Genomic DNA, 22,412 nt, shown 5'->3' with positions numbered 1-22,412 from the left:
GCTGGCAGCAGTTCTGATAGTTTCACTGAAATTACTGCCATGAAATCTGCCCTGACTTTGTCATTGATATCCACAGGATTGATTGTGAATAAACCACACACAGAAAATAATTCTGTAGATACTGGAAATCCAGAGTAACACAAACAAAATGCTGGAGGAACTCAGCAGGTTAGGCAACATCTATGGACCAGAATAAACTGTCAACGTTCCGGGCCAGGACTCTACATCAGGACTCTGAAGCATCTACAGTTTCTTCCCTTTTATAGATACTGCCTGTTAAGTTCTTCACGCATTTTGTCTGTAAATTAGCCGTACTTTCGATCCAAAATAATTAATTGCCATTCCTACTTAAATGATCTCATAATTAAAAATCTTGAAGCTTAATATTTGAGAGGTTTTGAGGAAAAATTTAATAAATAACAAAGGAGATTGTATTGATAGAGTGAGATGTTAAAGTAGAACGTTTAGTCAACAAGTCATTGGTGGTAATGATGGCTCTGTTCCAGCTGATTTATGTCAGTGTGTGTGCTCTTTGTCTGAGATTCCTGATGGCTTGAAGAATTTTTCATTCTTTTCTCTTTTCTTAGGCCGACTCTGTATGTGGGAAAATACTCTACCAGCTTGTATGCCTCATCATCTTTGGTCCATGAAGGAGTGGCTGTTGTGGTAGGAAACTGGAGTTTAATGTACCTAAGCACAAGGTTCTACATTAAATAGTGACCTCGGGTTAGGTTTTTGTTTAAAATATTCAACAGTTGTTAGTATACAGCGGTTATGAGTTATAAGCATGGACTCCTATTCCTCAGTCTAAATACACCACTCTGCAACTGGGTGGTGAACTTCCTAACCAACAAGTCTCAGATCGTCTCTGACACACCTAGAAAACAAAGAAATTTGTGTCAGAATGCTGTTTCTCTATTTCATTTCAGTATTCAACACTGTTGTCCCTACACTGTCTAAGTACACCACCATGCAACTAACCAACAGACCTCATAGGATCAGGTATTCCCAACCTTCTTATGCCATGAACCCCTACCATTAACCGAGGGCTCCAGGGATCCTTAGGTGGGAGCCCCTGTTCACGATGCGCAAATGCTCTTTCCTCTCCGTTATCCTCAACGCAAGTGACAGCCAGGTCTGTGTGCTGAGCCCATTGCTGTGCACTCTGCTCACACGTGACTGCGCGGCCAAACACCCGAGTAATCACATTGTCAAGTTCACTGATAACACAACAATCGTCACCACCAACAATGAGACAGCTTACAGGGAGGAGGTGGAACTCAAGGCCTAGTGCCAAGCAAGTAGCCTCTTCCTCAATGTCAACCTGACAAAGGAGATGGTTATCGAGTTCAGAAGAACTTGCATCACTCATAGCCCTCTTTACATCAATGGCATAGCAGTGGAAACTGCAAGCAGTTTCAAACTCCAGAGAATACTTCTACTGCACTGCCTCTCATGGTCTTGGAACACATTCTATATCATCAGGAAACCTCACCAATGCCTCTACTTTCTGAGGAGGCTGAAGAGAGCTGGACCATGCACCTGTACATTCACATCTTTCTGCAGATGCGCAGTTCAGAGCACCCTAACAAGCTGCATAACTGTGTGGTATGGAAAATGCACTGCAACAGGCAGGAAGGTGCTACAGAGGGTAGTCAGAACTGTCCAATGTGTCACTGGCATCAGCCTACCCACCATCAAGTCGTACATACAGAAAAGGGCCAGTAACGTCATGAAATATCCCACCAATCCTGTTCATGGACTGTTTGTCCCACTCACATCAGGGAAAGGCTGCATTTCCTCCACGCCAGGACTGCCAGACTTGCTTTCTCAATGCAGCAAGGCTAATCAACACCTCTACACCCCCAACCACTGCTGCTGTATCATTTCCTGTCAGCCACCTTATGCACAGACACTCCTGTGCCTTGCATCACTTTATTGACATACAATCAATCTATGTATATCAGCTATCTTACTGTGTTGTTTTTTTGTGCTGCATTAGATCCAGAATAATAACAGTTTTGTTTTCCTTTACAGTTGTGTACTAGAAATGACATTAAACAATCTTGAGTTCAGTTACAGAGGGATCATGAGATGTCTGTGTGACATTTTCCTGAGGGGATCTATTTATTTATTTAGAGATACATCACAGTAACAGGCCCTTCCAGCCAATCAGCCTGCACTGCCCAATTACACCCATGTGACCAATTAGCCTACTAACCCATGCATCTTTGGAATGTGGGAGGTAAGTCGCATGGTGATGGGGAGAACATACAAACTCCACACAGACAGTGGCAGGAATTAAAGCTGGGTCACTGTTACTGTGACAGTGTTAAACTAACTGTTATGCTACCGTGCTGCCCTGAGCATCATTGCTCTTTTCCCTGAGCCCCTAGCTTCAGTGAACTTCTCCACAGTAAATACAAATGAAGTCTTCGTTTGAGACCTTACCTAACTCTAATAATTCCGCATATAGACCACTCTGAACCTTAAGGGGACTTGTTCTCTTTCTAGATTCCCTTTTAATGTATTTATAGAATCTCGTAGGATTCTCCTTTACCTTATCAAAGACATCCCATGAACACGAGATTCTGTAGATGCTGGAAATCCAAACTAACATATACAAAATGCTGGAGGAACTCGGCAGCTCAGGCAGCATCTGTGGTGAGGAATAAACAGTCGATGTTTAGGACTCGGAAGAAACTCAGCCCTAAATGTCAGCTGTTAATTCCTTTCTATAGATGATGTCTGACCTGTTGAGTTCCTCCTAAAACATCTCAATATCCTGCAAACACGAGGAAATCTGCAGATGCTGGAAATTCAAACAACACACACAAAATGCAGGTGGAACACAGCAGGCCAGGCAGCATCTATAGGAGAAGCACTGTCGACATTTCGGGCCAACGTTAGTGCTTCTCCTTATAGATGCTGCCTGGCCTGCTGTGTTCCACCTGCATTTTGTGTGTGTTACCTCAATATACTTTTGTTTTTGCCCAGAGTTCATGCTTTTAACTCGTATCATACTAAATTCTCTTCTTTTCACTAAAGTGAAAAGTGACCTGCTGAAGATTTTCCTCACTAAACCCTGCTCTGAGTTACTCTTGACCTGTGACTGCCACCGACGTTTTTATCCAATGTGAGCCCTACCAATGTGGCTAATCCTAAATGCTGTTAAAAGTCAGGGTGGTCAATGGATCAGTATTGGAGGTACTCTTATATTTTGGAGAATGCTGAAGGTGATTACTGAGATAATAGCATCAGTCCACTTAGAGAGCCTGTCTAAGTCAGCAAGCACATGGGAGATGGGTTGATGAGATTTGATATGAGTTCAGACAAGACTAGCAGAGTCTGGGACACAACCTAGAATGGGAGAAGTCAGTCGAAGGTTGATTAGAAAAGACCAGCCAAAAGATGCTAAAAGTATAATTAAGGTTTTCCATAACAAGTGAGCTAAGGTAGGAGCAGATGGTTGATGTTACTGAAGTGGAAGTAGGTGTTGCAGATAGTGGGATGAATGAATAAATAGATGATTATAGCTTTTTCCTTCTATCTTTAACTCTGTTTCTGTTTTCACAGCCACGAGGTAGCACGTTCCCGTTGCTTGAAGGCCCTAAAGCAGACCACGTTACGATCACAGGTCACGGAGAGTGTGATACCACTCCCAGTATTGACGTGAAATTCACATCCGGAGTCAAAAACACAATTGACTACCTGCGGAACCAGTGGTTTCTGATAGGTAAGAAGAACTGTGGTGGCAGTGCCCCCCCCCCCGGTGGACATCAGGAGGTAGTAGCATAGTAGCATTCAAAGCACCCAGTGACAGTGGCTGTGGAAGTCGAGCTCTGTATAAGTTCCCAGGCGATGGCTGCAGGACTCCAGAACTGCAGTGAGGAAGCTAGAAATGCCGTACTGATGGAAAATGGCACAGTGGTGTACCCAGTCAGAGCCACTGCGTCATAGCACCAAAGACCTGGGATCAATCCTGACTACCAGCAGTCTGCAGGTTCTCCATACACTGAATCAGAATCAGTTTATTATCACTGATGTATGCTGTGAAATTTGATGTTTTATGGCAGCAGTATAGTGTAGTACTTAAAAATTACTATTAAGTTACAATGAGAAATATAAAAAATAAATAAGTAGTGCAAAAAGGGGAGCAAAATAGTGAGGTAGTGTTCATGGACATTTGGTTGATCACTGAACTTGGCAAAATGTTTACAACCGTCCCGGCTCCGATCAAGAAGCCGTCATCAGTGCGCAGTTGAGGGTATTGTCTCCTCAGAATGCTGGTTCCGTACTGTTCATAGGTTCGTGGACCATTTGGAATTCTGGTGCAGAGGGGAGGAAGCTGTCCTAAAACACTGACTGTGTGCCTTCAGGCTCCTGTACCTCCTTTCTGATGGTAGCAATTCACAATGGGCCCTGTCCTGGGTGGTGGGGGTCCTTCATATCGTCTGCTCTGCTTTTGAAGCATCACCTTTTATTTATTAATTTTATTTAACAATATAGTGCGGAGAAGGTCTCTCTGGTCCTGTGAGCTGTACCACCCCAATGTAACTCTAATCTGATCACGGGACAATTTACAATAAACAACTAACCTACCCAGTATGTCTTTGGACTGAAGGAGGAAACGGGAGCATCTGGGGGGAATCCATGCATTCCACAGGGAGGATGTGCAGACTCCTTATAGACAATACCGGAATTGAACTCCAAACTCCGATGTCCCAAGCAGTAATAGTATCACGCTAAATGCTACGCTACCGTGGCACCCACATTTGAAGATTTCCACAATGGTGGAGAGGCCTGTAGATCTGGCTGAGTTTGCAACCCTCTGCAGCTTTTCCCAATTCTGTGCATTGGTGCTGCCAAACCAAGCGATGTTGCAATTTGTTAGAACGTTAGAGTCATCTGTGACATACTACCTCTCAAATTCCTAATGTAATATTGCCATTGCAGTGCCTTCTTTGTAATTGCATCATATATTGGATTCCAGTTAATTGGGACACATCAGGACTAGTATGTTTTGGCCTATTTAAGTGGATGCCCCAATTAGCCAGTTTCATGGAAGTATTTAAATAAGTAATTTTAAAAAAAAACAAGCAACACACAAAAAATGCTGGTGGAACGCAGCAGGTCAGGCAGCATCTATAAGGAGAAGTACAGTCAACGTTTTTGGGCCAAGACCCTTCGTCAGCATTTTGTGTGTGTTGCTTGAATTTCCAACATCTGTAGATTTCCTCGTGTTTGCATTTTTATATATATATATATATAAAAACAAACTGTTGTCTGAGTAACAAACTAAAATGAAATTCCAAACAAATTAGAACACTATCAATACTACTATAAAATTATAAAACTGCATTAGTTCCTAATAGTTATCAACAGAGGAATCAATCTAGTGTACTCTGCTGTGTTCTTTTGATTGAATGTAACTAAGCAAAAGCAGCGTATACACCTAGTGCAGATTATGGACTGCCTTCATACAATCTGTTCAATGATTGTATCCTCCAAATCTTCGTTTTCGTTGTAATGTTCAAGATTATTGTGGATACCTTCAAATTCTTCATAGGTTCTAACCTGTTGAAGTAATGATGTAGTTTCATTTTCACTGCCCCATTAACCAGAATCCACTGAGTATATTGTGCATGATAGGTCTTCAGGGATGCTGACACTCAGGAACCTGAAGCTGTTCACCTATTCACTGATGACCCCTTGGTGTGTGTGTTCCCTGGATGCTTCAGTTCCTTTCATCTTCCAAATCTGTACAGATTGGTTGGTTAGACTGTTGTAAATTGTTACTACTGTGTAGGCAAGAATTGGTAAAAAAAAATGTAAGAATTTTAAAAAACAAAGATTGATATAGGATTGGTGTAAATGGGTGGTTGATGTTTGGCATGGGACTCTGTGGGCTGAATGGCCTGGTTCTATGATGCCTTGCTCTACAGCTCTTACAGTTCCTGGACTGTATTGGTCTTTTCTCTGTGTAAAAACCTTTAATGCTTTTCACCTCTCCTTGCCTAGTCAAGTGACTTCTCAAAATTATCTATTTCATTCAAAAGACATGGGGAATAAAGATTTGAGAAGACGAATCGATGGATTAGGGATTCTGTTCATGTCTAGGATAAACACCAAAAGGGGTGGTGTTAATTTTGTAATTTCCTGGTAGTTGCACATAGAGGGTTGTTGCCAGTTCTGTATCTGAGAGTCACATCTGAATGGGAGATTGCTGTCCATCGTGTAGGCAGACATCTACCCAGCAAGATTTCCTTTGGTAAATTTTGGGCTAGTATTGTTATATAATTCAACATGATGGTCCTTTTTCATTGTTACCATCAGGAAGGAGGTATAGAAGCCTGAAGGCACACACTCAGCGATTCAGGAACAGCTTCTTCCCCTCTGCCATCCGATTCCTAAATGGACATTGAACCTGTGAACACTACCTCACTTTTTCGATATATATTATTTCTGTTTTTGCATGATTTTTAATCTCCAAAATACATATACTGTAATTGGCTTACTTATTTCTTCTATATTATGCAATGCATTGATCTGCTGCTGCTAAGTTAACAAATTTCATGACACATGCTGGTGATAATATACCTGATTCTGATTCTGTATCACTGGCTCAGTAATTTAGATGTCAAGGCCTGGCAGCTTTAGGAAATATATTTTGCTCCCTCCTAGAATGAATATTGAAATATCTTCTCACATGACTCTCATTTATAAGAAGAGTATGGCTGGACATATTGCAGAGTTATGTGGTCTTTACCATGGATTTGGAACCTGGGTCTAAATAACTGAAAGATTGAAAGTCTTCTTTCTCAGAATCAGAATCAGAATCAGACTTTAATCGCCAAGTACCTGTGCACATATAAGGAATTTACTTCCAGCAGATGTTGTCTCTCTGCTCATAACAATAATAATGATAAATATAAATGAAAATATAAATTATACATACAGGTAGTGCAATCCAAGTAATAGTTAGCCGGCAGTTAACTGTTCAGCAAAGTGACCGCAGTAGGGAAAAAACTTCTCCAGTGCCTATTAGTCTTAGTCTGGAGGGAGCTGAAGCGCCTACCAGACGGAAGCAGTTCAAACAGTCTGTGTGCAGGATGGAAGGAGTCCTTTATGATGTTCCCCGCCCTCTTCTGCAACCTGGAAGAGTACTCAGTTGCTTTGAACTTAAACGAGTAGATTTTCAAAACATACCTTGGTAAAACGTACCTTATGCAGACTCGACTGATGTGGAAAGATCTGGAAAATGCTAGTGGTGAAGAGAAGGGGTCTTGCCTCCATCACACAGATGTGTAAATTATTTGATCTGCTAAGAAATCACCATATGGTTGTGGTTCAGTTTTCTCATCCATTATTTGAATTCCCCTCCTGTCTAAGAACAGTCTCTGTGACTAAAAATTAATAGCATTTAGAATGACATTTTATTGTGGTTGGAAATTGGTGTGTAAATATGTTGCACAGATTTTATAAAGGTTTGCTGGCGGACTATGGTATGTTGGGTCATAATGTTCATCTGCCTTAATCTGTGTGCAAGGAATACTTCCCATCATAGCAGACATACTGTGACCTTTGTATGAAAAGTGAAGTGTTGTAAAATGTTCCAATATCTAATAGTTATGTTGACTTTTGTTTTAATTTATCTTTACTATTCATTTCAGGGCTTGTACTGTGGGTTGTATGATGTTCACTGCTCTGCATTAATGGACATGATTTCTACAGGTCACCATGAAATGCCTCTGGCAGCTCACACCAAGATTCTTAATGACTTCCCTGAAAATGTACAGAAAATTCCAGATGATATCATCACCACCAACCCACAGAACGACCTATTTGAAGATGTATGTATGTCTTAATTTATCCCATGTTTGTATGATCTAGAGTACCATGTTGGTTTCCTCCCGCATTCCAATAACTTATGGGTTAGGGTTAGTAAATTGAGGTGGCATGGTAGTGTAGCGGTTAGCGTAACACTGTTGCAGCGCCAGTAACCTGGGTTCTCACCGCTGCCTGTAAGGAGTTTGTATGTTCTCCTTGTGACTGTCTGGGTTTCCTCCAGGTGCTGCAGTTTTCTCCCACAGTCCAAAGAGTACAGAGAAAATCTAATCTGGGTCTGGAGGACCTGAGTTATATTGAAAGATTGAATAGGTTAAGACTTTATTCCTTGGAATGCGGAAGATTGAGAGGAGATTTGACAGACGTGTACAAAATTATGAGGGGTATAGAAAGGGTAAATGCAAGCAGGCTTTTTGTACTGAGGTGGGTGGAACTATCAACTAGAGGTTATGGGTTAAGGGTGATGAAGGGTCTCGGCTCAAAACATCAACTGTTCACTCCTTTCCGTAGATGCTACCTGGCCTGCTGAGTTCCTCCAGCATTTTGTGTATGTGACAGTGATGTCCCAGCTTAGCATAGCATCAGCTTGGTCAAAGCTGAACCCAAAATGGTTAGAGTCTCTGTAGCTCTTTATTGGCTTTAGAGAACTGGTTGTAACTTTTTAACAACACCAGTAATTTCTGTGTGTGTCTCTCTCTGTGCCTCTGCTCGTGTGCCCATCTGTCATTGTGGCAGTACATACATTGACATCATAGACATTCCTTTGTTGTTTATTATTTTGTTTCAGCATTTCCCAAGCATTGATGAAGTTGCAGAGGACTTCGACATTCTTAACAATCTGAAAGAAAAATATAGCAAATCGCAGCCCAAGCATGAAGCTCCTGTGGATTCAGTGCTGAAAGATATGGCCACCATCGTCTTCAGTACCTTTCTGCTGGCTGGATGGGTGGCTTTTGTCATCACCTATCCTAAGGTAGTGAACCCTAAAGCTGTGATAGAATCAATGGAATAACTGGCTGTGGCAGTGTTTAGATAGATGTGTATGTTATAGAATTGTGTTTGGTAATGTGGTCACAAAGTGTGACACTTAACTGGTACTGTATTAGTTCTGTACTCTTGCTGTCACATCCCAGGCGACAGCGAGTGAGTTTCAGTTCCTGCCACTGTCTGTAAGGGGCCTACGCTCCCCATGACCGTGTGCGTTTCCTCCAGGTGCTCCACTTTTCTCCCATATTCCAAAGGCACACTGGCTTTGTCAGCACCCGAAGCACAGCAACACTTTTGCAGGCTGTCCCCAGAGCTTCCTTGGATTGTCTTGGTTGTTGAGACAAAACAATGCATTTCGCTGTATGTTTTGATGTACTTGGGACAAGTAAAACTAATCTTCTATCCTTTTTTATTTCATACCCAAAATTACCTCACCTAGCAAGTTGCATTTGGATAATAAAATAGTCCAGGGAGCTTCACTGAAATATTTACTTCTTTCTGAGCCACCGAAAGAGAAGTTAATGCAGGTGACTAACACTGGGTTAAAGAATTATTAAAGATTTGCTTTTTAGCTGGTTTAGCACAACATTGTGGGTTCAACACAGAGTGCGACCCTCTACCATATCAGACAGTGCTCTTATCCACCAAGACAGCAAAGAGTCTCATACTTTCCGTTAGAACAGCAAGCGGGTTGCTGAAACCCATCCTTCCAGGGTGCAGCCATTACTACCCTGGGGAAAAGTCTCTGACTGTCCACTCGGTCTGTCACCACCAGATTGAAAAGGTCAGGGTCTTGGGGCCAATTCAACTTGCTGCTCCAGGAGGTGTTCTATTGGGTTTTTTTGTGGCTGCCTGTAAGACAAATCTCAAGGTTGTATTTAATATACATACTTTGATAATAAATGTACTTTGAGCTTCATATGTGGCTCCGATCATCTTGTACACCTCTATTGTCCCCTTTTATCCTTCTTCACTCCAAAGAGAATAACCCCAGCTCACTCAAGCTATCCTCATAACACATGCTCTTTAACTTGGTCAGCACCCTGATGGATCTCATCTGCACCCTCTCTAAAGCTTCCACTTCCTTCCTGTAATAAGATGACTGGAACTGAACACAGTTTTCCAAGAGTGGTCAAACTATTTTTTTAAGTAAATCTGTTGCTATTTTAGCAGCTGGCAGCTCTGAAACTATAATCAATTAATATAATGGCTGAAGAAGTCAACAGCTTAAAGTGGCTTTGTTCTGTTCAGACTGTACAGCAGCAACAACAGAGGCAGCACGAGCAGTTTCAGAGGCACCTGGAGGAAAGGCTCGAGCTCATGCAGAAACGGCAAATCGCTTTCCGCCCTCCGCTCCTGGGTCCAGAATCTGAATTCGTGGAAGCACCCAGACTGGGGACCGACAGCTCCTGCACCAATACTCCGAACGCATCCCCGAGAGTATCCAACCATTCGATGTACTCAAATCATTCCATCTCTGAGTTTGGCAGCTCGGCCACAGAACAAGAAGATGCAGGTAAAGGGTCAGAGCCTGCTGGTGAATGTGGAGGGGGCACCAATGTATTATGTCTTTTAAATTTTTAATTATGAAGTTTTAAAATTTGGTCTGTCACCTGAGGTCAACACTGACACCATAACGTAGAGATAGTTAAAAGCGAGTTACTATTCAGTGGAATTTTATTTGAAGAAATTTTTTAACGGGATTTCATTGCTACATCCTGTTAATCTTCAGCTCATTCTTAAGGTCAGTTTTAACAGATTGTTCCTTACACTGACAGGTTGGAACTATAGCGGTTCCTGTAACTGGGTTGACACACTACAGTACTGGACCTGGAGTCTGAGTGCTGTTTTCACCAGCATTAGAATATAACGTAGAACATTACAACGCAGTACAGGCCCTTCAGCCCACAATGTTGTGCTGAACTTTTAACCTACTCCAAGATCATGACAATGCTTCCCTCCTACATTTTTCTATTTTTTCATTTTTCTATCATCCATTTGTCTCTCTTGAGTCTCTTAACCATCATCAGTTTGTGCTGTGTCATATGAGGTGAGTGATCATGATTGTTTTTGGCAAATTTTTCTGCAGAAGTGGTTTGCCATTGCCATCTTCTGGGCAGTGTCTTTACAAGGTGGGTGTCCACAACTATTACCAATAGTCTTCAGAGATTGTCTGCCTGGCGTCAGTGGTCACATAACCAGGACTTCTGATATGCACCGGCTGCTCTTTCGACCATCCACTGCCTGCTCCCATGGCCTCATGTGACCCCAAACTGTGGGGCTGAGCAGGTGCTACACCTTGCCCGAGGTGACCTGCAGGTTAGTGGAGGGAAGGAGTGCCTTACACCTCTTTAGTAGAGACACATCTCCACCCTGCTACCCGAAGAGTCTCTTAGGTGTCTCTAATATATCTGCCTCTACCACCACCCTGGCAGCACGTTCTACAAACCCACCACTCCGTGTTTTTATATATAAAAAAGAAACTACCTCTGACACCCCCTGTACTTTCCTCCAATCACCTTAAATTTGTGCCCCCTCGTATTAGCCATTTCCAGCCTGGGTAAAAGGCACTGGCTGAATAGTAAGGAGTCTCTCTGTGTCAGGATCCCGAGGCAGTGCTCAACTGAGCACCGGACATGTCTGTGGTTGGAGTTACTTTGCCAGGAGAATGAAGTTCTTGCCTGCAGGCAGTTTTTTTGTTCGGGTGCTGTTCGAGTCATATCATTAACCAACTCCACGCTGTTTATCTGGCTCAGTGTACGGGGGGTGGGGGGGAATCCAGAGATCTTTCTCAATGTATAACCAATTCCCAATACCCAGTAGTTTGAAATGCAAGAGACACATGTGCCCCTGCTAACACAACAGGGCATAATTTTAAGGTGCTTTGGAGGGAAGGTTTGAGGGTGATGTCAGGGTTTTTTTACACTGAAAGTGATGGGTGTGTGGAACATGTTAAGGGTGGTGGTCAGGGCAGATGCGTTAGGGACATTTAATAGGCACATGGATGATAGGAAAATAGGAGGGCTATGTAGAAGGGAAGGGTTAGATGATCTTATAGGTTAAAAGGTTGGCACAACGTTGTGAGCTGAAGGGCCTGTACTGCGTTGTAGTGTTCTATATGTTCCATATTATTTCAGATAAGATTAAAACAATGAGGAGCAGTGCATGTGAAATACGGAGATTTTGTTTTACCATCCCAGTACAACCAACATATTGCCTGAGCAGGCGACTCCATTATCTCACTGTGGTCAGCATCATATCAAGCCAGTGTAAATCTTAAATGATTCCTTGAAAATTAGTTCTAGGAATGTGGGTGAGAATACTAGTCATAATTTGTAATACTGTATCTTGTCTCAGAAAGGAAACAGCAGGTTTACCTTTTTGCCTTTGTCCCTCAGATGACGATTCTAATATTGTGAGAGTTGGAAAGATAGGGTTTCATCCAAAGGATGTCCTGGGACATGGTGCCGAAGGAACTATCGTGTTTAAGTAAGTACAATTCATTTCCAGAATCTGGAATATGTGGTATGCGGCCATTCTCAGGGAAAGGCTCCTTAAATTAGATTTTCTGTCCTGGCTGCTCAATCTGAAACAGTTGTCTTCCATTAAGTGATTGATCCAGGTAATTAAAAAAAAAACTTTCTGGATTCTTTTGGGCGGTACAGTAGCAGAGTGCTTAGCGCAATCCCTTTACAGCACCAGCGATCACCGATCAGGATTCAATTCCTGCTGCCATCCACAGGTTTGTACGTTCTTCCCATGACTGCATGGGCTTCCTCCGGATGATCCATTTTCCTCCCACGTTCCAAAGATATAAGGGTTAGGGTTAGTGAGTTGTGGTCAGTCTTCGGACTGTGTTGGTCAATGATGTAAAAAGACTTATTTCACCTTATGTTTCGAAGTAAAACAGATTCTTGTTTTTGTCTTCAAGGGGCAAGTTTGATGACCGCTATGTGGCAGTGAAGAGGATTTTGCCCGAGTGCTTCAGCTTCGCAGACAGAGAGGTGCAGCTGCTTCGTGAATCTGACGAGCATCCAAACGTCATCCGTTACTTCTGTACCGAGAAGGACCGTCAGTTCCAATACATAGCTACCGAGTTGTGCGCAGCCACTCTGCAAGAGGTGAGAACTTCAGCGGGCTACTTGTGTCCTATAGAGGAATGAAATGTATTTCTTCCTAGAAGGTAAAAGTTGTTGGCAAGGGTGGTGTGTACTATGTGTCCCTAATGGAGTAATTAGTGTAGTCTTTAATTAGTATAGTCTTTGTGTGTGGTGACACTTGTGAGCTGCCCCCAGCATTCCCTCAGGTGTGTTGGTTGTTAACGCAAACAATGCATTTTAATGAACAAATAAACTTGAAGCTTTAATCAACCACACCGGTAAATGTGGACTTGAATAAACCCATACTCAAGAGGGTGTTTCCTTCTCTTGAGAGCAATCATACAGTAGCCAGACTAATGATCTCATAGTGACATTCAAAGTTCAGATTATATTTAATATCGAAGCATGTACAGTATACAACCTTGAGCTTCATCTTCATGCAGGCAGCATAAAACTCAATAGGATCCATTCAAAGAAAAGCCCCACACAACAAGACTATCAAATGACACAAACTCCTTATTCTGGAATTATTTGAACTTAACTTCCTCCTCCTTTTCCTGTGGGTTCCGGGCTTGTGTCTGGGTCAGAGGTCCAGGATTCTGGGTTCTGGTCCATTAACAACATCAGCTGAAGCTGGCAAAAGAGGATCTGAAACTCCTGCTGGAGCAGGCTGCTGGGCAGCTGGGGCAGGCAGGAAAGGAGAAGGAGGCAGCTGAGTTGAGAATGGACGCATGATGTTTTCAACTTATCGGCACTGTAGTGAAGGAAAATACAGAATGAGTGGCTAGTGGTTAACGTAACGCTTTACAGTAATTGGGTTCAGTTCCACCGTTGTCAGTAAGGAATTTGTACATTCTCCCCATAACTGCATGGGTTTCTTCCCCCATTCGGAAGTTGTACGGGTTCAGGTTAGTAAGTCGTAGACCTGCTATTTTGACACCGGCAGCATGACAACACTTGTAGGGTGCCCAGCACATCCTCTGACTGCATTGGCCATTTTTGCAAATGGTAGAATTCATTGTATGTTCCCATGCTTTGGTGTACTCTTTAAAGTTGTGTTTTGTAGTTGTATCTTTTTCTTGTCAGTAACCTTATTTTCCTTCTGTCAGTATGTTGAACAGAAGGACTTTGATCGCCACGGTTTGGAGCCCATAATTCTACTTCAACAAACCACGTCCGGTCTGGCTTATTTACACTCTCTCAATATCGGTAAGTAAAATGCATGCACCAGCGAGGGTCCTTGGCCTTGTTGTTACTAAGAGCACCCACAAGCCCTGTAGTGAAGAGAAAGCCACACATAATGTGAAGTGGGGAAGGGGAGGAGGGAAAAGCAAAATCAATTCTGAGCTCCCTGTCCAAATCCAGGCCAGAGAATTTCTTCATCCTTAATTTTACCCATTCAAATATCGATGCAACAAAGGCTACCATTTTATGTTAAGTAATAATATGGATTTAGATCCTTCATTTGATTTTTTGTTTGAAACAGATTTTTCTTCTAACCTTGGAGGCCCAGTTTGAGTTGTCCAGTATCTGGGTCAAGTGATGGTGATTGCAGGTAGTGGGATTTATTTGAGGTAATGTACTAACCACCTTGCACAGTTGTATTGACAAATTTAATCACCTGCCATTGAGTATTCCAGGAAGTTACAGCATAGAAACCAGCCCAGTTAGTCCACTCAGTATTTCATAAACCTATTTAGCTTCCCTTTGTCTCAGCTGCTCTAGCAGAAGGGTCATTATTCATGGGATCGTGCAGTAATCCAGTTCCAAAGGAGGTTGGGCAGTGCATAATGTGCGCGTGAACTGTTTGAATGCACTTTCCAGTTTTATCAACTTTGTCCCCACAGATCTGCAGAGAATTTTACTTAATTGAAATTTAATTGCAGTGCAAGTTATTGATTTATTGTAGGTGGGCAAGAAATTTTGCCAAGATGTGTTGGGCTGAAGCTCTGCCTCTGTAGTGCCACTGACTCTCCAAATATTTTTTCAAAGCACATTTTCATTGAATTCCTGATCACAATTACTAACCAAACCATTAGGTGGCAGTAGATGGCAAGTTACCTAAGGTGCAAATTAAATATTGTAGCTTTTAAACTAAACCTCGGACTTTGGCGGATTATACTGGACAACAAATTTTTCAGAAGTGTTGCTTCCTCAGAATTTTTTTTTGTTTATGATAGACTGCTTGAAGCGGAACACAATTATAATTACAGACTGTTTGTATCACGTAGGAATTTGGAGAAACAAAAAAATTAGCTTTTATTGAATGTAATGCTTTTAATTGCATAATGGTGCTGACGCTTTGTAACAGTTCAACCAAGCTAAAAATGTTTCATTTGTACTCAGTGTCTGAGGCTTCTCGCTTAATTGTCCAACAATAATCAGCCAACATTGATGGATTCCAGTTGCCCTGATACTGTTTCTCCATGACCACAGTGTCCTAGTGAAACCTGTCACCGTGCTCGTCACTGACAGCACCAAGATTTGCAGGGAAGAAGTCTAAATGGGAATGCAGAAATTGAATCTTTAGTTGACATGTTACACTTCATGGTTAGTAAGCTTGAAGCATGTTGTCAACCGGCTGCACGTAGTTTGGTGCTCTGTAGTTGCCACGAAGATTTTCAACATCATCCTTAAATGCCTTCCATTCACTTTTCTCTGGTCCCACTGGAAGTTATTTGAATTACCTGTTTGATTTGTGGACCAACAAAAATCCCTGCCTTAATCTTGACAAAAGATATTCTGACTTGAATTATGAATTAAAATAACAAATATAGGCAAGCATGATCAGCAGCCCAAAATACATATGATAAATGCTAAAGTATTCATGGAGCAAAATCTTTGTTGTCCAGTGTTATCAGACAATAACCCAGCAGCCTCATTACTTTTCCTTAGTTTCGGCATTTTTTGAATGGTCATTTAGATTTGTGTTGTCGTTTATATCTCTGTAATGTTCCCTAACTCTCACAGTCCACAGAGATTTAAAGCCACACAACATACTGATCTCCATGCCCAATGCCCATGGGAGAGTGAAGGCCATGATCTCCGACTTTGGCCTCTGCAAGAAGCTGGCAGTGGGCAGGCACAGTTTCAGCCGCAGGTCAGGGGTACCAGGCACTGAGGGCTGGATCGCTCCAGAGGTGCTGAATGAAGACTGTAAAGCAAATCCAGTAAGTTCATCAGAGCTGTCTGTCATAATCGTGTATCAACAAGCCAGCAGTTGTCAATCACTGTGAGGGCGTGAAGCTCGGTTACAGACTGAAGGTGATAGCAGAGGGTTTTACGTAGGCATTAGGCAAATTGGTGTTTTGTGTGGAAATCTATAAAACCTCTACTTCCTCAGGAGTATAAAGAAATTTTGCATGCAGCTGTTGACCCTTACCAATTATTATTGGTAATAAAAACTCATCTTGGTACAGCAACTGCTCTGCACGTGACCACAGGAAACTACAGACTTGTGGACACAGCATTCTCCCCCCATGGGCCAGAAGATACAAATACCTGAAAGCACGTAACCAGCAGGCTCAAGGACAGCTTCTGCCCACTGTTAAAAGAATATTAAATGCTTCCCTGATACAATAAGATGAACTCTTGACCTCATAATTTACCTCATTATGATCTTGAACCTTATTGTTTATGTACACTGCACTTTCTCTAGCTTTTACATTTTATTGTTCATTCTGCTATTGTTTTGCCTTGTTCTACCTCACTACACTGTGTAATGATTAGATCTGTATGAAGAGTATGCAAGACAAGCTCTTTACTCTTTCTCAGTACATGTGACAATAATTAACCAACTCCTACTCCAGTTCCAAAACATTCGATCTGAACTGTTTTAACTCCCAGAACATTAGTACTGAATTTTGTGATCACCACAGGTCAGTGGATAAGCAGAGTTCACAAGGGTTGGCTCAGACGAGAAGTTTGCTCAAATCATTTGAAACACAGAAGACTTCAGTGCTTCTCTGTAAGATGAACCTGCTGATTTTCACTTAAAGAATGAAGCGTACCCATGCTCTCACTGCTCCTTTCTGCGAACATTAACCACCGTCTCAGCAAGTGTTTTCTGAATCTGACCCAGAATGTGATTGAGGCTTAAAGTGGGCTGTGGAGGTGAAAGGCAGTACCACAAAAGCCTAGTCGGAGCAGCAAGGCTTCAACTTTCACCTCAGCCGTTCTACACACACCCCACCTTTTGCACACACAGCAGTAAGGTGTGTGAGCTGTGACTGCTTTTACTGTTGAACTCTGACAGGCTGAATCACTGTAATATTTCCAGGGTAGTGCCCAAGTGAAAGGGCAATTGCGGTGCTAAACCAAGGAGGTACTTAAAATCACTAAACCAAACTGAAAATTAACAGGTTTACAGTTGATCAGTTAAAGGGTAGAGAGAAAGGCAGAGAGACCGCCTTTCACTGGATGAATCTTTATTTCAAATCTTACATTTTTAATACTTTTCCATGAAATCAGTTGGTACCATCTCAGTATAGTCCCCAATCCAATGAGTTTACATCACTGCTGCTTTTCCACTGATTCAGACAGGTGACAGGGTATATGACAGTGTAACACGGGAGCAGGAGGGGTGCCTCTCTGAGGCTGGTGCTGAAAGAGTTTTGCCCTGTGGCTGACAGGTGCTCTCCCCCACTGGACAGTATTCATTTTGCCAGTGGTATCACTCGGTTTCCCAACACTGAAGAACAAAATGAGATTGAATTTTTTGCACATAAACAGCAGCTCTGGCAAAAAAGTTGTGGTCTAATGTGTACAACTCTTCCTTTCCCTTGTGTTCAGGCACTAACATGTTCGCTGTGTAATACCAGCATTTTTGTCTTTATGATCTTCAGTTTATAAATCAAGTTCAGCTAATGACTCATTATTTTCACCAGAGATACAATCTAGACACACACAAGTCTCAGCTCTGGAGACTTGTTGAACTGGAAATCTTCCCAGGTTTAAGATAAATCTCTGTGTATTAAATTGATTGGAAAACTATTCTTGCTCCAGACGTGTAACCACATTAAGTTGTTTTGGCAAACCAGTTTTTAATTTGTGCCTAGCAATACTCACAGAGAACCAGGTGATGATAGCTGGAGTCTGCTGAGGAATATTGGTTGAGAGATGATTGTTATAATGATCATTGAATGAACTCCCCTTGTTATCTTTCAAGTTGTGGCTTGGGGCCATTTACCTCCCCCTGATTGAAAAGGTCTCATTTCTGACGTACAGAGCTGGCATGTCAGCCAACGTCATGTCATTGAAAAAAGGCCCTTTGGCCCATGTAGACACTTTAAACCACTATTTGTAATATTGTTCGCATTGTAAATCCATGCAGTTATTTATTTATTTATTTATGCACTATTTAGCCCTTTAACCTCTAACTTTATTAACTTTTTTATTTTTTATTTTTTATGACTCTTTATAACTTTTCTCTTGCACGTCATATCCTGGCCAACACACCACAACAGACAGCTAATACATGTAATGAATATGGCAAATAAAGTTGATCCTTGATCTAGTCTCTGACAGCCATAAGCACTCACTCACACTTCAATCCTGTTTTTAATTTTTAACATTTCCTTTGCTGTAGTCTCCCTTTTCCTTGTTCAATAGTCTCCGAGGTACCTTCACAAACTCCCATATCCCCTGATGGCCTTGTGATTTCAGTCTGAAGTCAACCTGAAAGCATCCTTCAGAAGGGTGAATCCATGGAAAGCGTTTGGCCCACGTGGGTACCTGGCTGAGTATTGACAGATGCTGATCAACTGGCTGTTGACCAATATCTTTAGCCTCTCACTTCAGCAGTCCGATGTACCCGCCTGCTTCAAGCCGGCTTCAATTATACCAGTGCCTAAAATGAACGTGGTAATCTGCACAATGACTATCATCCAGGAGCACTTACATCCACAGTGATGAAGTGTTTTAAGAGGTTGGTAATGAAACATATCAACTCCTGCCTGAGAAGCGACTTGGCTCTGCTCCAGTTTGCCTACCAGAACAACAGGTCCACGGCAGATGCCATCTCATTCGTCCTTCTCTCAACTCTGGAACATCTAGACACTAAAGATGCATAAATCAGGGTGCTCTTTATCAATTTCAACTCAGCATTCAATACTATAATACCCTTAAAACTATTCAGAAAGCTTCAAGACCTTGACCTCGATACCTCCTTGTGGAATTGGATCCTCGATTTCTTCACTTTCAGACCACAGTCTGATTGGCAACATCTCCTCCACAATCTCCACCAGCACAGAAGCACCACAAGGCTGTGTGCTTAGCCCCCTGCTCTACTCGCTTTACACTTAGGACTGTGAGACTAAGCACAGCTCCAATGCCTTATTTTGCTGATGACACCACTGCCATTGTTCAAATCAAAGGTGGTGACGAATCAGAGGAGGGAGATTGAAAGTCTGGCTGAGTGGTGGCACAACAACAACCTCTCAGTTAACGTTAGTAAGACCAAGAATCTGATTATTGACTTCAGGAGGAAGAAACTGGAGGTCCATGAATCAGTCCTCATCGAGGAATCAGAGTTGGGGGAAGGTCGGCAACTTTAAACTTCTCAGTGTTATCATTTCAGAGGATCTTCTCTGGGCCCAGCACGTTAAGTGCAGTTACGGAGAAAGCATACAGTGCCTCTACTTAGGAGTTTGCAAAGATTTGGCAAACTTCTATAGATGTGTGGTTGATGGGCTGCATCACAGCCTGGTATGAAAACACCAGTGCTCTTGAATGGAAAGTCCTAAAAAAGGTAGTGAATATAGCCCAGTCTATCATGGGTAAAACCTTCCCCACCATTGAGAAAAGCAGCATCCGTCATCAGGGACATCCACCACCCAGGACATACTCTCTTCTCGATGCTGCCTCAGGATTCACACCATCAGGTTCACGAACAGTTATTATCCCTCAGTCATCAGGCTCTTGAACTAGTGGGGTTAACTTCACTCAATTTCACTCACCCCATCGCTGAACTGTTCCCACAACCTATGGACTTGCTTTCAAAGACACTTTGAGTTATTGATTGATTGATTGATTGATTAATTCATTCATTCATTTATTTATTTTCCCTTCCTTCCTTCCTCCCTCCCTCCCTCCCTCCCTCATTGGTTGGTTGTCCATCCTGTTGTGTGTGGTCTTTCATTGATTCTATTATGTTTCTTGGATTTATTGAGTACACCTGCAGGAAAATAGATCTCAGGGTTGTATATGTACTTTGATAGTAAGCTTACTTTGAACTTTGATATTCAGTGAGCCACCGCTGATATGTTGCAAGCTAACGTCTGTGTCTCTCCTCAGACTTGTGCAGTGGATATTTTCTCTGCTGGTTGTGTGTTCTATTACGTGATTTCTGAAGGGAGTCACCCTTTCGGAAAGGCTCTGCAGCGACAGGCCAATATCTTACTGGGTGTCAGCAACCTTCAACATTTAAAACCTGATGTACATGGTAAGTCTTAACATTGATGCCCTAACAAAACTCCTTAGACCAGAAGCTTTCCTGATTTGGATGAGGGGCTGAAGTAATATTTAAAATATGAAATTGGGTGGGATTGTGAATTGCAAAGAGAGGGCAAAGCAATTTAACCTTTGAGTGAATTTGAAAATGCACAATAAATGTAGTATAATGTGAATAAATGTCAAATCATCTCTTGGGTATGGAAAACAAAGGCCTAGTGTTAGAACATCAGAATCAGGTTTAATATCACCAGCAATTGTTGTGAAATTTATTAACTTGTGGCAGCCATACAATGCAATACATGATAATAAAGAAAAAACTGCATTACAGTAAGAGTGAGTGAGTGTGTGTGAATGCTTGAGTGTGTGTGTGTGTGGGGTGAGGTAGTGTTCATGGGTTCAGTGTCCATTCAGAAATCAAGTGGCAGAGGGGAAAAAGCTGTTTCTGAAACACTGATTGTGTTTCTTCAGGTTTCTATATCTCCTTCCTGATGGTAACAATGAGAAGAGGGTGATAGGAGTCCTTAATGATGGAGCCGCCTTTTTGAGGCATCGCCCTTTGAAGATGTCCTCGACACTGTGGAGGCTAGACTCCATGATGGAGTTGACCAAGTTTACAACACTGCAGTTTATTTTGATCCTGTGTAGTAGCTCTCCCCACCCACCCCCATATCAGACAGTGATGCAGCCAGTCCGAATGCTCTCCCCAGTACATCTGTACCAAATCTCCTCAAGCTCCTAATGAAATATAGCTGCATCGATATGTTGGGTCCACTTTAGATCCTCATAGGTTTTGACACCCAGGAACTTGAAATTGCTCACTCTGTCCACTTCTGATCCCTCTATGAGGATTGGTTTGTGTTCCCTCATCTCACCCTTCTGAAGTCCAAATCAGCTCTTTGGTCTTAGTGACGTTAAGTGCAAGATCGTTGCTGTGGCACCACTCAACTAGCTGGTATATCTGGCTCCCGTATGCCCTCTTGTCACCATCTGAATTTCTACCAACATTGGTTGTATTGTCAGCAAATTCATAGATGACATTTGAGCTATGCTTAGCCCCACAGTCATGACTAGAGAGAGTAGGGCAGTGCACACATCCCCGAGGTGCACCAGTGTTGATTGTCTGCGAGGTGGGGATGTTGTTTCCAATCCGTGCAGGCTGTGATTTCCTGGTTAGGAGCAGAGGGAGGAGGTTTGGGACCCACACCACAGGTTCAGGAACAGTTATTGCCTACATAAGAATATAAAACAGTATAGCACAGTACTTTAGCCCATGAGATTGTACAAGATTAATTTAATCCTTCTCTCCCTCATAGCCCTCCATTTTTCACTGTTGATTTAACTAGTGATTAAGTCGGTGAACATTTTTACACAGTGTGATCAGGGTATCCTTGCATATCAGTCACTGCGAGCAAACATGTAATGCAGCAAATATCTAATACACTGTGACCTTCATTGCAAGAAGATTTCAATAAAGGACAATGGTGTCTTACTGAAATTGTACAGGGTCCTTGGTGAGATTACATCAGGAGAACTCTGCAATTTTGTTTTTCTTACCAGGGAAACAATATAGCTGTCTAACACACACTCGCAATGCTGGGGAAACTCAGTAAGTCAGGCAGCATCTATGGAAAGGAATAAATAGTTGACATTTTGGGTCGTGACCCTGTTTCAAGACCTGGATGAAGGGTCTTAGTCTGAAAGAGAGCTTCTTTCTTTCCTAAAAGAGTGCAAGAAGTTCTGCAAATGCTTGAAATTACTCCAGATTTCAACATTTGCAGAATCCTTTGAGTTTTATGACATACTTATCATAGGGGGTGTGCAACAAAGATTCACCAGCCCAATCCTTGGGACCGGCGTATTCCCTTCTCCAAGCAACAAACAGAAAGTGTTGGATACAGACAAAGCCCTCCCACCAATGAGCACATTTACATGAACTATTATCACTAGAATGCCGCATCAGTCATTAAGGACCTACGACTGTCAGGCATGCATATTTCAGTCACCTCACTGCTGAATTGATTTCAC

General features: G+C 42.2%; 1 protein-coding gene across 2 annotated transcripts in view; it reads left to right on the top strand.

Moving 5' to 3' along the window:
* Window positions 1-22,412, top strand: part of LOC132379917 (serine/threonine-protein kinase/endoribonuclease IRE1-like) — a 109,389-nt gene that overhangs the window by 73,915 nt on the left and 13,062 nt on the right. For both annotated transcript variants that reach the window (XM_059948268.1, XM_059948269.1), the window contains 10 exons: window positions 588-666; window positions 3,577-3,736; window positions 7,735-7,853; window positions 8,636-8,821; window positions 10,087-10,351; window positions 12,234-12,324; window positions 12,767-12,956; window positions 14,045-14,144; window positions 15,906-16,105; window positions 20,229-20,376. In XM_059948268.1, coding sequence (XP_059804251.1) covers window positions 588-666; window positions 3,577-3,736; window positions 7,735-7,853; window positions 8,636-8,821; window positions 10,087-10,351; window positions 12,234-12,324; window positions 12,767-12,956; window positions 14,045-14,144; window positions 15,906-16,105; window positions 20,229-20,376 — 1,538 coding nt within the window. The remainder of the gene's footprint in view (window positions 1-587; window positions 667-3,576; window positions 3,737-7,734; window positions 7,854-8,635; window positions 8,822-10,086; window positions 10,352-12,233; window positions 12,325-12,766; window positions 12,957-14,044; window positions 14,145-15,905; window positions 16,106-20,228; window positions 20,377-22,412) is intronic.

The sequence above is a fragment of the Hypanus sabinus genome, chromosome 23 (genome assembly GCF_030144855.1).
Source record: "Hypanus sabinus isolate sHypSab1 chromosome 23, sHypSab1.hap1, whole genome shotgun sequence".
NCBI classification, from domain to species: Eukaryota; Metazoa; Chordata; class Chondrichthyes; order Myliobatiformes; family Dasyatidae; genus Hypanus; species Hypanus sabinus.
This window is presented reverse-complemented; position numbering and strand designations above follow the sequence as displayed.